Source organism: Agelaius tricolor, unplaced genomic scaffold (genome assembly GCF_023055355.1).
Source record: "Agelaius tricolor isolate 1412-34295 unplaced genomic scaffold, bAgeTri1.0.p SCAF_3, whole genome shotgun sequence".
NCBI classification, from domain to species: Eukaryota; Metazoa; Chordata; class Aves; order Passeriformes; family Icteridae; genus Agelaius; species Agelaius tricolor.
In genome coordinates, this window is record NW_027269263.1 from 43367252 (window position 1) to 43381995 (window position 14744).

The 14744-nt window shown below is 36.1% G+C and overlaps 1 protein-coding gene across 4 annotated transcripts in view; it reads right to left on the reverse strand.

The window, feature by feature from the left end:
- The window catches only part of DOCK4 (dedicator of cytokinesis 4), a 223386-nt gene that overhangs the window by 88410 nt on the left and 120232 nt on the right, over positions 1-14744 (reverse strand). For all 4 annotated transcript variants that reach the window (XM_071423656.1, XM_071423654.1, XM_071423653.1 and 1 more), the window contains exon 13: positions 5789-5914. In XM_071423656.1, coding sequence (XP_071279757.1) covers positions 5789-5914 — 126 coding nt within the window. The remainder of the gene's footprint in view (positions 1-5788; positions 5915-14744) is intronic.

Consider the following 14744-nt stretch of genomic DNA (forward strand, 5'->3'; position numbering starts at 1 on the left):
AACTTAATTAAAACAACTCTGCTTATGTTAGGATTTTGGGAGCATTGGTCACTTTGATAACATCACTGCCTTTTTATTATTGGATTAATTAGACTAGGGATTTAAATCAGATATTAATAAACTGATTTTTTAGTACTCTCCTTAGTTACTTTCATTTTTTATTAAAACATTATCTTTATTTTCAGCTTTACTACAAAACATTGAACAAGCTCTAAGACACACTTACCAGAAAACACCTGATTAAGGCAAATGAAATGCCCTTTACAAGGAATTCTCAAACAAATACTTTCAGATCTCAAATGGATTGTACATTTACCACGTAATACCCAACTGTTCTGTGACTTTTTCTCTTCCTTCTAACAATCAGATGTTTTAAATAAGTGAGAAATAAAAGACTTGCTAACATTTTTCAACAGAAAACTTTGAACTGTTGGCTTTGTCTAACTTCAAAATAAAGAAAATATTTCCAACACAATTTTGAAAAACTGTTTGCTTTAAAAGAGCTAAAACATTCATTTGTTAGTTTGCAGTGTTCCTTACCCAGTTTATCAAAGAAAAACTTCCAAGCCATAACTATCCTTGCATACACCTCCCATGCATCACTGCTACTTATTCTATACTCAGTAGAAAGCCAGCTTATTTTTCAAATACCATAAGCTGCAGAAGACTCTTTTCCTCATTCTTCATTTCCAGAGATTTTAAACCAAGGGAAGTACAATTAAATTCTGGCTTGTCTTCCCTTTCCATAATTTTCCTCTATTTTTTTCCTTCAGTTTCTAATGGACCAAAAAAATAAGACAGAGGAGGATGGAAAGGAGAAGGAAAACAATACACAAGCTCCTCACACTTGTCTAACCAAATACATCATACCATTCTTTTCTCCAGTGACTTGTATAAATGTTAATTCCTTCAACAGATAGGATTAAAGTTTTTAAATAGTATTAAAATAGGATTTGAAAAGCAGAGGATATTCTCCCTAGAGTTCTACAGTTTTGTGAAAGGTCAAAATGCAGGGTGTGTCTTTACTCCACCATATTGCTCAAACATACTTTGTGTAACTAATATATCCAGTGGCAGAAGTTAAATTTAAACTGTTGGTACTTCATATAGTATAAAGAAAAGTCTGGAAAAATTCACTCCACTGTTAAAGGGAAAAAATGTTGAAGTGTGTCAGATATAGATTTCTTCTCCTAGAATCAACAGCTCTTCACTAACTCCAAGCTCACTGGTAGATAGACACTTAGCATGATGAGGACAACATATTCCATAGCTTCCTTCACATTTTTGCAGAATCTTTTTCTATGCTTTGAAAGAATGACTGTCTCTAGTCAAAAATCACGTAACTGATAATGAATTTTATCACAAAGATAGCATTTTGTGAGACCATTTGTATAAAAAGACCAAGATTCTGTTTCTAGTTTTAATTTAAAAAGCTTCTGAAAATAGTAAGAAAGGTTGGTGTGTACTTGGACATGAAAAGACCTTTTAATAATCCAGATGAAAGCATGATGAGTACATTCAGTAGCTTTGAAGGACAGGATCTGATGAGATTTAACTGGACAGCAAAAGGAAATCTAATGAAGTTAAAAGGTGACAAACATAAAGCAATGCAGATGTGATGTGAAAAAAATTCAGTTACTTTTCCTAAACTGAGCATATGAAAGCTTAACATAGGAAACTTAAAAGCATGGTAATATCCCAGGCACCTCATTTTATCTGCTAAATGAGCAGAAAATGTAAAAAAAGAAAAAGACAATGTTGAAACAAAATGCAGCTTTTAATCTTGGACAAATAACTTCAAAAGAATGAAAGTTCCTCTACAATAATTAACAGTCCAGCTGCATGTAGAGTTTTTAGCGATGCTATTTGTCAAAATTTATCACAGAAATAGAAAAGGACCAAAAAATTCCAGGTAAAGTATTACAAGCCAAGACTTCTCCAGTCAGGACTGACTAGCCCAGCTCTAGATACCAGTACAGATACCACACTAAGCTTGTGTACAAGGCAAACACTGGTCAATGTAGAACCACTGTAGGGATGCACCAATTCTTTAATCTCTTCTAATACCATATGAATTTAATAATTTGGATGGACAGGAAGAAATATTAACTCTTATCCTTAAATCAAAGGACGTTGTGATCAGCTAGCAGCAGTGGTAATGGCACCAGTTCAGATCACAAGCTGAAAAAAAGGATAGCTAACTGATATCCACCTGAGAAAGTCTTTTGAGATGTCAGCCAACAGGCCAGTGGTTTACACACCAAAGTACATTTTATGGATAAAGACCTTTTGAGCTGCTGTCTCTAAGTCACAGAGCCTTTCAAAATCAAATCCCCAGCTGTTTTAAGTCAGAATTATCTTGTCATATTACTATAGACAAAGCTGCATAGAGGAAGTTTGTAGGTAAAATTCCAGGAAGGAAGGCTTCGACCTCACTGAATTGCTTAGTGAAAGAAGTATTCTACAGGAAGATGATATTATTTTAAGTGCTTATGTATCACACTGAATGAATTTTGTCTTTGAATGTATCAAGCAGTTAAGACAACAACTATCAGTAACCAACCAGTAATAGACTTAGCACTGTTAAGAACAGTGTAGCCTAAATGAAGTAAAGCAGATGCAGTTATGATCTGGAATGCACAACAAAGTAAGACATGCACCTGTATGTATGCTTACCACACAAAAGTTTAGTCTATTTATAACTGGAGGCAGAGTGGGCATCTAGTGAAGTTAAGTCCTCATTTAGACACACAGCTGTGCTAGGGTTTATTCCAATTCTAAAAACTCCAGGCAACACATATTAGTGATCAGGCTTCTTTACAGAATTAGATGTTTTCCACAATGGTGCCAAAGAACACGTACGTGCATGTGTATAACACATGAGCATGAACAGCACTGAAGGCATGCACTGATACAGGTGCTCTGAGTCAAATTTGAAAAGAGATTCCATAATACTGAACTGCATAAAATAGCAAAAAAGCTGGTAAAAGTATGCATAGAAAAAGGGCTTTCACATTTCATTACCTATTATGTATGTAAATTTAACTTAGAGTGCTCCTCAAAAGTATACTACATTTGTAAATATCAAATGCTGAATTTTATATGCTAAGTAATGATGTAGTTGTCAGGAAATGGTGAACACAGAAACTCAGTGTGCAAGCACAGGTGTCCTTCAATGTTGTACAAAGCTTCCTGAATATATTGGCTGTATATCTGCAGACAACCACACTAGAATGCTGGAAGAGAATTTACCAATGCTTGCATGGAGTCTGCCCTGAAATCCTAGTCAAACCTACAAAATGCATATTGATTATCTTCACAAGTTGACACTTTCACTGCCTGCCCTTTTTTTTTTTGCCTAGAATAAAGTTACCTATTTCACAGCCTTTTTAAATCATAGCCCTATATTTTTTCCATCCATCTACTTCATTTCCTAAAACACTTGGAGTTCTTTGTTAAGAAATTCCAAGGGTCCTGGATAGTGTATTTTGTGGCTTCAGCCCATCAAGCTGCAGTGACACAAAAAGCATTACTCTATAAAAACATGCACTATTATTGTCAATTCTGGTTTGGCACGTATGCTGATCCCAGTTACTTTTCACAGCAAAACCTCCACAGAGAAAAGCATTGGTATGACAAAAAAAGGAAGGTCAGAGAGAGTTTAAATACACCAGAATAGGAGAGAGACTTAAAATATGGCATTTCTAAGAGAGACACTGCAGTTTAGCAGCATGAAGCATTTCTTATTGAATAATTCAAGAGAGTCTTATTCACAACACTAACCTAAGTGCTAATTAGCCACAGCAACACCCTTTCAACAAAAATATAAAATAAGTTCTAATTAATGACCATTTCTAGTGGCAAAAGATTAAGTTCTCTAATTTATCTGTGGGGAAAAAAAAAACTACTAGAAGATAAATAGAATGAAAGGGGAGCTTCAAATTAAAAAAGCATTTCAAAGGCTAGGTTGCTGAGGGCATTTCAGGGCCTAGGGCATACTACGCTGGTTAGTCCTTGAAACTCATCATTGCAAGACTGAGATTATTATTTCTCTTTAGGAGAAATCCCTTCTATGCCAGCAAACACAGAAGTTGTACATTATTTAAACTCATGCATGCATACAATTGGACTGAGAAAGCAGCATACCAGAACCCATACATTATTTTTTAAACTAAAACAGTGACAAAGTGAACCTGCGTAATTCTTTGAGTCAAGGAACTCCTCCAGCAGCTGATTACACTGTACTCTGCTATAACATGTTTCTTGCAGTTTAGTACATTGCATTATTTCTCAAGTGGAAAATGAAGGGATAAGAGATCTATTTATAGAACTTAGCAAATTTGATAACACAAAGCAGCAGGTCACTAAATCATAGATAACAGGGGAAATGATTCCTAATGGGAGTTACAATGTGCTCAGTAAAACTGCTTCCACTGCTATCTGCCAGACTATCTACAACACCTATTTTATTCAAATTTCAAATCCAACAGTAAGACAACAAATAAAGCCCAGCTAATAAGCCATAAAATGTCAATTGAATTGCTTGCATTAGGCATATATATAGAAACTAACGTCAATTTAAATGGCACCTGACTTATGCATTTCATTATTCTAAATACTGCAGTTATACCATTTTCATTGTAGTGCTGAAACTGTTTTATTAACTTGTGCTATTGTGCATGTTTTAAGTGACCAGTAGTGCTGATCAAGGATGAAGAAGGACAGATGTTTAATTGGCAGTAAGCACACAAGTGAGTTCTCAATTGTCAAGTTTCAGGCAGAAGTTCAAGAGAAATACATGCCTACAGCTAAAGCTGAGCCTCATTACTGAGTTTCAAATGCCTGTTTAAGACCTCCTCGATTAGTGAAGTTTGAAATTTTATTTATTCTTGCCTCAGAACGCTAGTTTACCTCTGATTTCAGTCCACAGGAATGCAAAGACAGATCTTTGTATGAAGAAGATAGTCCCTATTAAAAATCTGAAAGTCACGGGGATGACTTACATTTGAGAAAGTCAAGACTGTACGCGTGGACCAAGCTGAAACGAAGATGTGAGCTCCTCCCTGCAACATTTCTCAGCAACAACATAACACCACAATCATGCCAAACTGATCTGCTTGAAAGTATGCTTCGCCTTTAAAGAGACATTTGCTAACTAATTTTCAGCAACCCACTGAACGTTTACAAAACTCCATTTCAGGGATGTAGTCATAAATTTTCCTACGATCTTCTTCCCGTATTTGCTTCTTCACATTCACACTGACACAATCTTTCCACCTTCCTTAGCATTGGTTTAAGGATTTGTCTATTTTGTCATATAATATACACAAAATGAAGTCCCTACATCTGTATTATTATCCATTTCCAGTCATTTCCAGTATTGAAGACACAAACCTCATGAAAGCAGATGCTGTACAGTACCAGTGAAATTCTGTGAGTCTTTATGTAAAAAGCTACCAGCTCCTATGAATTGGTTCTGCTGGTTATCTTTTTACCTGCATAGAGCTCAGCAGTCTTGCATTCAGTCAACTTCATTTCTATAAAGTGGGGCTCCATCTCTCAAAAAAAGCTGCTATATTCCATAAGCTTTTTGACACTGGCATAGCAACTATAATGTAATGGGGCCACTGGGACACAGTTTTCTTCTATCTTTATGAAAAAATGGTAATATAAAAATGTCAGGAACTGTTTAAGATGTTTCAGAATACAGTATTCATTTGAAAATCAAGTAATTTCTCATAAGTTCTTTCTTTTACTGCTTATTAGGATATTTTTCTCTTTAACTTACCAGGCATTATAATATTTGAAAAACCTAGTTTCCTTGTTATGGATACTCCATGGGTAAATCTGGATGTATACTCCCTCCTAATTTGTTCTATGTCTCCATGAAGCAACTGAAGAGACACTGCAAGACCTGAAAATGAAGAGAAAAACAATGAAAACTTAGACATTCAAACAGATTATTATCAGTACTTCTTAAAAATTTTATATATTTGCAAGTATATATGCATTCTTGAGAACAGGAAACTCAGAGGAAGACAACCAACCTACTTCAATTCTGAGCTGTATTTGTGAAGGGTATCAACATCAAAAAATCAGTAAAGACTCGAAAACAACTACCTATGAAAACATTAGCAAATTATTACTGATGTGTAATTGAATCACAATGACACGAATGAAAATTGTATCAGTAGGGACTGACTAATGTTTTAACTAAAAAGAGAACTAGATGGAGGTCAATTTGAAGAAATTTCAATCAGAGTATTTGGTACCATTTTAATTTTTCACTTCCTTCAGCACAACCCTGCCTTTATTGACATGCAAGAAAAAGTGCACATACAATTTTCACCCTGAGCTATGGGTGAAACACACAAGTCTCATCACAGTGTATCACTTTATATCACCTCATACAGAGTTATAGAATTTATTCATCCAAAAACTGAAGAAAAAATTCTAGTAAGCTAACATAATGGGTATTCTTAGGAACAGTAATTTCATAAGGACTAAAATCACAATTTTTATTCAACATGTATCAGATTTAATCAATCATACTCATTCTTATGTTTGTCAGAAGACATGCAAAATTCAAGGGTTGCCATATAATAATTTTCCAATTTTTATTCCCCTAGAACCAAAGAAGCATAACTTCTTCTACTACATCTGCAGTATACAAATAAATAGCAAAGAGCATACTTCATTGCAGTTGAGATTAACAAAAGCAACAGGTATGCCTTTTGGTTATTGCAAATATAATCACTGAGGCAAGTGTCAGAATGATACAGCTTGTAAAGATTAATCTTGTCTGACCTTCAGCATTACTACAGCATATCCTGTGTCAACATACAGATCAAGGAGAAGATAAAAGCAAACTCTTTGTATGCACTCAACAACTGGAGATAAACAGGCAACTCAGAAGAAGAGTCATTATGAACTTGAGATTAAGCTGAAGCAAATAACATGAACAACACAGACTGAACAACAAGGTCATCAGTCCTTCTGGCTTTGAAAGAAATTTTCCCTACAACCATATTACTGTTCAACTGAATAAATTTACTTGAAGTCTGGCAGTTCCTAAAATCAGGGCTCAAAACTCTGAACTACATACTGCCAGTCCAGGCTCCTGCAGATCAGATATATAATTACCATGACAACTTTTATATTTTTTCCCCTTACCTACACTTACATTTTCCTATTTTGGCAACTCCAGAGAATGTGATACTCTGACCAAACCTTCCTTTGCATCTCCAACTAGGTACATAAACAAATCTTACAAGGAAAAGCATCCAGTAAAGTCTTTTCTATTTTAAGTACTGTATTTAATGCCATAGATATTAATTATTTTTGTAGGGGAATTTGTTCTATGGCTATACAGTGAATGACCTTTAGGAAGAAGTGACAATCATTACTTAGGCAGGTGAGAAAACAAACCACATCATGGCTAGCTGACAGTACAGAAGCTTGGTACAAAGCAAAATTCAGGCTCTGTTAGAGCAGGTGAAAGGTTTTTCATTGCTGTATGGGAAGAGCTAGGCTGGGTACAGCTCCCTGATAAATATGGATATTTAGCCCACCCCCAATCTTGCTGCTTTTATATTTTAAGAAATTGTTATACATACACATGTATAATCATGCCCTCATATGCCCCCATTGCACTGTTTCCTTGGAAACCTGAAAAACCCATTTGCTATTGTTACAGATCACATCAACCACAACAGCATTAATCAGATATTGTACACCACCTGTTTTCTAAACAAAGGTTGAAGACTCCAAATTCAATTTGCTTTCAGTACAAATTTCACAGATTCCCTTGAAGAATTTTATTTAACTTTAAAATCAGATGTCAAAAAAACCTAATCAATGGCTAAACAGTTTTAACTTGAGAAAAAAGCTATCTGTCAAGGATTTGAAGCACTTAATCATGCAAGGCAAGAAAGATATAGAGCTCTGTATTTCATGGCATTCATTGTTGAAGAATGAAGAGTCATCCTTATACACCCAAAAGCATCAAGAAATCTCAGTGAACACACTTGAAACACAGGTTAGTCATTTTACCTATAGTTTAAATACATCTTTGGAATATAAATGGCATGCATTCCCCAGCTTTTCAGAAAAATTAAGAAACTGGATTACAGATGGAAAGTTACTTAAAAATGTTATATGCTGTAAAGAGGCAACCAGAATGGAAACAAAGCAAGGATGCACAGAGAAGGAAATCTGAAGGACCTCCAAAAATCAAGTCTTCAAGTTAACAGTTTTGCCACTGAGGACCCAGCTGTCAAACAAAAGGGAATTGATGAGAAGTAGAAATGATAAATCTGGTAAAATGCTAAAGTTGGGAGCACATGTATTTTACACAATCAATGAAAACAACACAATTCCGAGGTAAGCATTCAGATTGTTCTGTCAAAGCTCCAGTAATTTTGCAAGACACCCAGGCTACCCTCCATTAAGGACCTAAAATCATAAGAGGCATAACTGTTACTGAGGTGTGATGCTCACATTACAGAACAGGTTGCCTGAATTCCTCACAATTTGTTACATTTAGGATGTTAAGATGGGCAAAAGGAGCATACTGTATATCAAAGGGTTGCCTCTAGAATTGCTTTCACTCTGTTCTCAAACTCACACTATTGGATGACCAATAACTGGCCACTGGTGAGCTGTTCACAGGCCTCTAGCATCATCCTGTGCCAGTACTTCCAAGGTGTGGTATGGGCACATGTCTTACTCTTCTGTGTTCCATTTGAGTCTAGAGTTAGAGCTAGTTAACTCTACACTGAGTGACTACATGTCATAGAGATTTGTTAAACACAAAGCATACATATTATACCACAGGACTGCACAAAACTAAGCAAGAGCTATAATAAGGCAGATAAAATTTATTATTTTGTCATTAGATATATGCTTTTACAAGTCAGAACAAATCTCCTGTCAGAACAACACAGGGTAAGACAAGTCCAGCCAGTCAAAGCCAGATGGGTAAAGAGGACCTTGTTGTCAGCCAAACACAAAGCCTGTGGCCAGTTGCAAGCCACAGCAATTCATGGGTTCATAAAAATGCAATACACTTGCAGAAGAAAGTAGACACCCATCATGACTGAGGAACCATGCAAATGTAATAAAAATCATGGGGAAGAGGTACTTTAAAAAAGATGGAATAATTCACATTTTGCAAGGGTCTAGAGTTTGTATATTATAATAAATGCTTATTATAAACTGAGCTACTGGAATATCAATAAGCATTAACTAACATAATTTAAAACATACTGAAACATCACATTCAGATTTTCAGAAGGGTGCAGATTCAGCCTAAGAGGGACTCCCTCAGGCACACTGCAAAAGAAGATTGAAGAGGAACTCACAATCTGAAACATATGACCCTTAAACTAAAAGAGAGGAGCTTCAGACCAAATGTGAGGAAGAAATTCCTTATGGTGAGAGTGGTGAGTCACTGAAAAAAGATGCCTAGAGAAAGTGTGGATGTCCCATTCCTGGAAGTGTTCTAGGCCAGGTTAAACTGGGCTCTGGGCAACCTGATCTAGTGGGTTGTACCCCTGTCAACAGCAGGGGGACTGCACACAGTAAAATTATTCGTTTTAGAAAAAAATAGAGCATTTTGTGATTGGACAGCTGTTCACAGACAAAGCAAAATAGAGGATGTGCAGCATGTAACCATACACTCCATCTGACTGTGGCTGATAGGACCACTACACCATTTATTACACCTGGGAGCCATCAAAAACTTCCTAACTACACATTTTCCATTTCTAGAATATTAGGACCTGAAACATAACAACAAAAATTATTATCCAGTCTCTGAAGGACTGGCATATTTTTTTAATAAGGTATGTAGTCTAGCTTTGTCCCTCAGAAAAAAGCTTCAATTACCTCCCCAGTGATAATTAAAACATCTTGTGTTAGCTATTATTCTTTATTTACCCAGTTTTGAAACCACTACAACAATACTCTGAAAGGCACTGCAAATAGATATGCTTTTATTTCTTTTGCAAGCACATGAAACTTCTTACTATTAACTTGTACTAAATTTCAACACAAGACAGATTATTTTTATTATTCAGATGAAAGACAATGTAGAAAATTGTCAATCTGCTGAATAAGCATCCCAGATTTTTGTTAATTTGTTATTTTACCTTCAAACAGCTTTTGTACTGCATTATTGATGTCTGCACTTAGTTATGACAAAAGGCATCTGTTCATTATGCTTACAGACCAACTTGATTTGCATTTGGGCTTCTGGGGGCAGAGGAAATAATTTACAGTCAGCTTCTATCTTCTGGCAGCAGAGAATCCTAGATCATATTAAGAAGAAAATGCCTAGCAGCTGCTCAGAAAACTGATAGAAGAAAAAAAAACAAACCTCAGACAGAATGTTATTCAGCACTGTTTGTATTTTAAGAAAACTAATAAAATAAGGCATCTGTCCAAATAAAGCTGCCTAAAGATGATAAAGCTTTTGGAGGGCTTACAGGTGTTCCCATTTCCAGGAGTGTTTTAAGTGCAAAGGTAAAAAGGTAAAGGTAAAACCAGCAGATTTGCACAAACAAATGGTTTACTGATTTAATGTGATCTGGGACAAACAGTTGTATAAAACTTGGCCACAGAAAATCTGTGTAGAAAATCCCACAAATTACAGTCTGGGAAGAGAGAGGTAAAGAAGGAGAGGTAGATTCAGTCCTTGATAGCCTTTTTGAAGACTTCATTCTGATTAATTTGAATTATCAAATTAAACTCCAAACTCCTCTTTTCCTCAGCTTTAAATTCTGGGGTTTAGTCACTAAAAAAAGAATGCATGAATGTCATTGCAACACTTTGACAGCTCTCTTGGAGCTCTTTTGTCAAGACTTTTGTCAGAAATGCCCTCAAGTGTATAAAGTAGGGATGTTTTTCTTCCTCAAATGGAACAGAAACACTTAAATGCAAATGAGATTTAGCTGTCATAGGAAAACTGGCTTGGAATTTCTTTACTGGGTAGGTGATAGAACCTCAAGTATTTCTTGCCAGACTTACACAGGATGAAGGATAAAGGACCAAAAGGCTAAGTTACTATTATAAGCATCTAGTCCAACTACCCTATAAAGACAATAAAAATTTCAGAAATATTGTCTCCAGGACTTGCCTTAGCAAGGCCACTGCTGCCCTTTTCTATTAACAAGTCACCAGGTGTGTCAGCACCCATTTGCACACTACAGTGTTACACTGCAAAGGTGAACCATCTTGCACAAAGCTTTTTTAAATTACATTTTTACAAACTAGATGGTTAGCTAGAATATTATGGAGTGTGCAAAATACACAATTCTGCACTTTTAAGTGGTATATATCGCTTCTAGTGCAAATAAAAGGTTGCAAGGAAACACCTGCTATTTTCTCCTTCATGAAGTGTAGTTCTTCATGCAAACAGAACTGTATTAGAAATTTAGCTATTTGCATTCCAGTTATGAGTCTTATTTCAAAGGAAACAGATGTTTAATAGGTACCTGAACAAAATGTTAAAATCAAATCCTCACCAACATAAGAACCTAGGTAACAATTTTAAAGAACTTAAAAATATATTCTTTGAAGAAGTTAAAATCTTGTCTATGTGCTATACTAATTATTTGAAATAGTGTTAAGACTTTGTATTCTTTTAGTAGATTAAATGAAGGAAGTCAACACTATCCAACAAGTAGAACAAATTTTTGGAAAAGGCTTATAAAAACATAATGCAAGTCCAAGATAGAAATATGAACCAGCTATTGTTATTATGCAGCCTTAGCTAGGAATTTCTGGGTTTAAATTGAGAGCCATTTGAATCACATGCAGCAACAGTGTGTCCAGCAGGACCAGGGCAGTGTTTGTTCCCCTGTCCTCACCTCAAATCCTGTGTTCAGTTTTGAGGTCTTCACCACAGGTCTTCACACAGGAAGGAAACTGAGGTGCTGAAGCATGTCCAGAGAGGGGCAGCAGGGCTGGTGAAAGGTTTTGGAGCACAGTTTTTAGGAGAGGCAGCTGGGGGAGCTGGGGTTGTTTAATCAGGAGGAAAGGAAGCTGAGGGGAGACCTTATCCTTCTCTACAGCTGCCAGAAAGGAGCTGCAGTCAGATGGGGATCCATCTCCACTCTCAAGTTACAAGTTGCATTGGAAAAGGCTGCCCAGAGAAGTGCTTGGCTCATATCCTTGGAGATACTTAGAAGACCCCCTTGGCAGCCCTGGGTTAATGGTTGGACTCCATGATCTTAAAGGCCTTTCTCAGCCTCAACAATTCTATGATTCTGTTATTGCAGTACTAACTTGAACAACAAATCAGTTTCTACTGTATAGAAGATCTCCCTGGCAGAATCACAATGGCACTTTTTTCATTCTTCTCTGAAAACAACATTAATTTAACTCTATTACACCCTTCTCTCTTCAGGGGCAAACAATCTGGGAACAACACTATGTGCAAAATTCTTTATATGAGTAATCTTTTGGCTTTAGCATTTTTTGAGAACAAAAAAGAATGCCTTAATTCATTGCATACTTAGTGAATGCACATAGGAGCAGTATTCTTATTTTAAATGTATTTCAAACAGCATCGTTCAGTGACAACTAAGTCTTAAAGACATCAAACTGGAATACACAATCTCCTTGTCACAAAACAAAGATTAAAAATGACAGATTTATAAATTGTCCTAGAACTAGAGTAACTAAGCAAATGCATTTGCTGTTTAAATGTTAGCGATGTGAAGATAAAAAATACATTTCAAAGCAATGCTGACACCTGAGAACCTTGTTGATAAAATACAAACATCAGAAATCTTTTCCCTGATTAATTTATGCCCAGGAGTTGCCTGAAAGTTATGTACTTCATTCTATTTTACCTTCTCAGTGAAGTTCATGTTATCATTCTCCTCCTATCATTCCTCCTCATTGCTCCCCGGTCATTGCTCCAGACAATTCTCCACTGTAAGCCTATGCCTTCTTTTTAGCTAAAACTCATAGCTGTTCCTAGCAGGGAATGCACATTTAGTTTCCCATCTGAGAGTTCTTGTGCTGGTTCACAGGACAAAGCTCTCCTTGCAACACCTCTGAGTGTGGTAACGCTGTGAGCTGCTGGGGTAGTGTCACACGAACACAGATTACTTCTGGTATCTAGAAAATACTTCAAGTTACCACAGCTCTACTCCTTTTTTAAAATGTATTCATTATATTCTATATGTATTTTAATTATATATATTTTTAAACTATATATATAAAAATATATAAATAAATATATAAATATAGAAATATATAAAAATATAAATATATATAATTTTATATTCATATAAATATATTTTTTTTAATTTATTTATTGTAGACTTATACTGAGCTAGCAATTCCCTGCTGCATTTGATCTCCTGTAGCTCTTCATTTCACAAGTGGGAAAAAATGATGCTCCCTGATTAAGGGGCCTTGGCATTTTCTCCCCTGCAAGGTAAATAATGACTCTAACAGGCTTCCTGCTCCAAACCAAGGAATTTGTAAGCCAAAGCTTACTTTTTGTGAAAGAGGAAATGAAACAGACAAAGTATTAGTTCCCTTAAATTTCTCAGTGTTTGACAGTAACCATGGAGAAATTCTATCATCAGAGTGCCAAGGGGCTGCTGAATGCAGGTGAACAGGCATGAGGAAGCTCCAAAGCACATATCACTGTTTCTAACCAGCTGTCTCCATTGTCATACCTGCCCAGAACTTACATCTTGTCAGATGAGTTCATGCAGTGAACAAAGACAAAATTATTTTTGAATTATCTTTGAATGAGCATCCTCACTGAACTTCAAAACAATTCATCTCACTTTGAGGTGGGTTCCTCTTTCTGCTGGTGTTGGACCACATAACTTCCTGAGGACCCTTCCAGCCTAGCTTACTGTGTGATCTGATTAATAACTTTCCTCCTTAAGATGACAGATTGTCCTTCCTCATGGTGGTAGTGTTAGCAAACATCTGTCAACACATGGGCTTCAAGTTCTCCATACTTCAACCAAGGAATTCTAGTTTCAAGCACTCACATCAATTAATGTATAATTAACAGTGTTCCCAGTGGAGTTGCAAAGTAAGTTTGGCATTGGTACCACAGAATAAACCACACTGCCCTCAGTATAAATGCAATGAGGTTACATCACTCTTGTCTAGTTCATCTAGAACACTCCAAGATAATGGCACAGGGAAACTTTCCCACTACATTAGTTATTTTCATGGGCTCCACATGAGTTCAAAGCTACAGAGCAGCCAGAGGTGTTTATAATTTCTTACATCAGTAATTTAATCTCTTTAGGACATGAAAGGATTTTTACCTCCTTTGCTGTCACAACTGAAAAGCACATGTATCCCTTCCTCAGCTTCCAAGAATTACTGCATGAGGCACATGCAACTTTTCAAGACTTGTTATAAGGAAATCCTAACCAGCATTTACAGAAAAGCTTACATTTGAGACTATTAGGAGCCTAAAGGGAAAAGCAGAGTAAAACAGAATGTCTTGCATCCCCTTAAAAGTAAGTCAGTCTTTTTTTTCATAGGAATGTGAATAAAAATGAATTCATAGTGCCTTTCATGGACATTTAAATATGATTATCAGGTAACTCACTGGGGAGAACATTCATATGTATCATGAGATCCAGGTTTAAATCTCTCCTCTGAGAGATTGGTAAGAGAACATGAATAGAGATCACACTTAAGAAAATTATGTGCTACTCAGAAGGCTTTAGAGCCACTTCCACTTTTCCCATGGT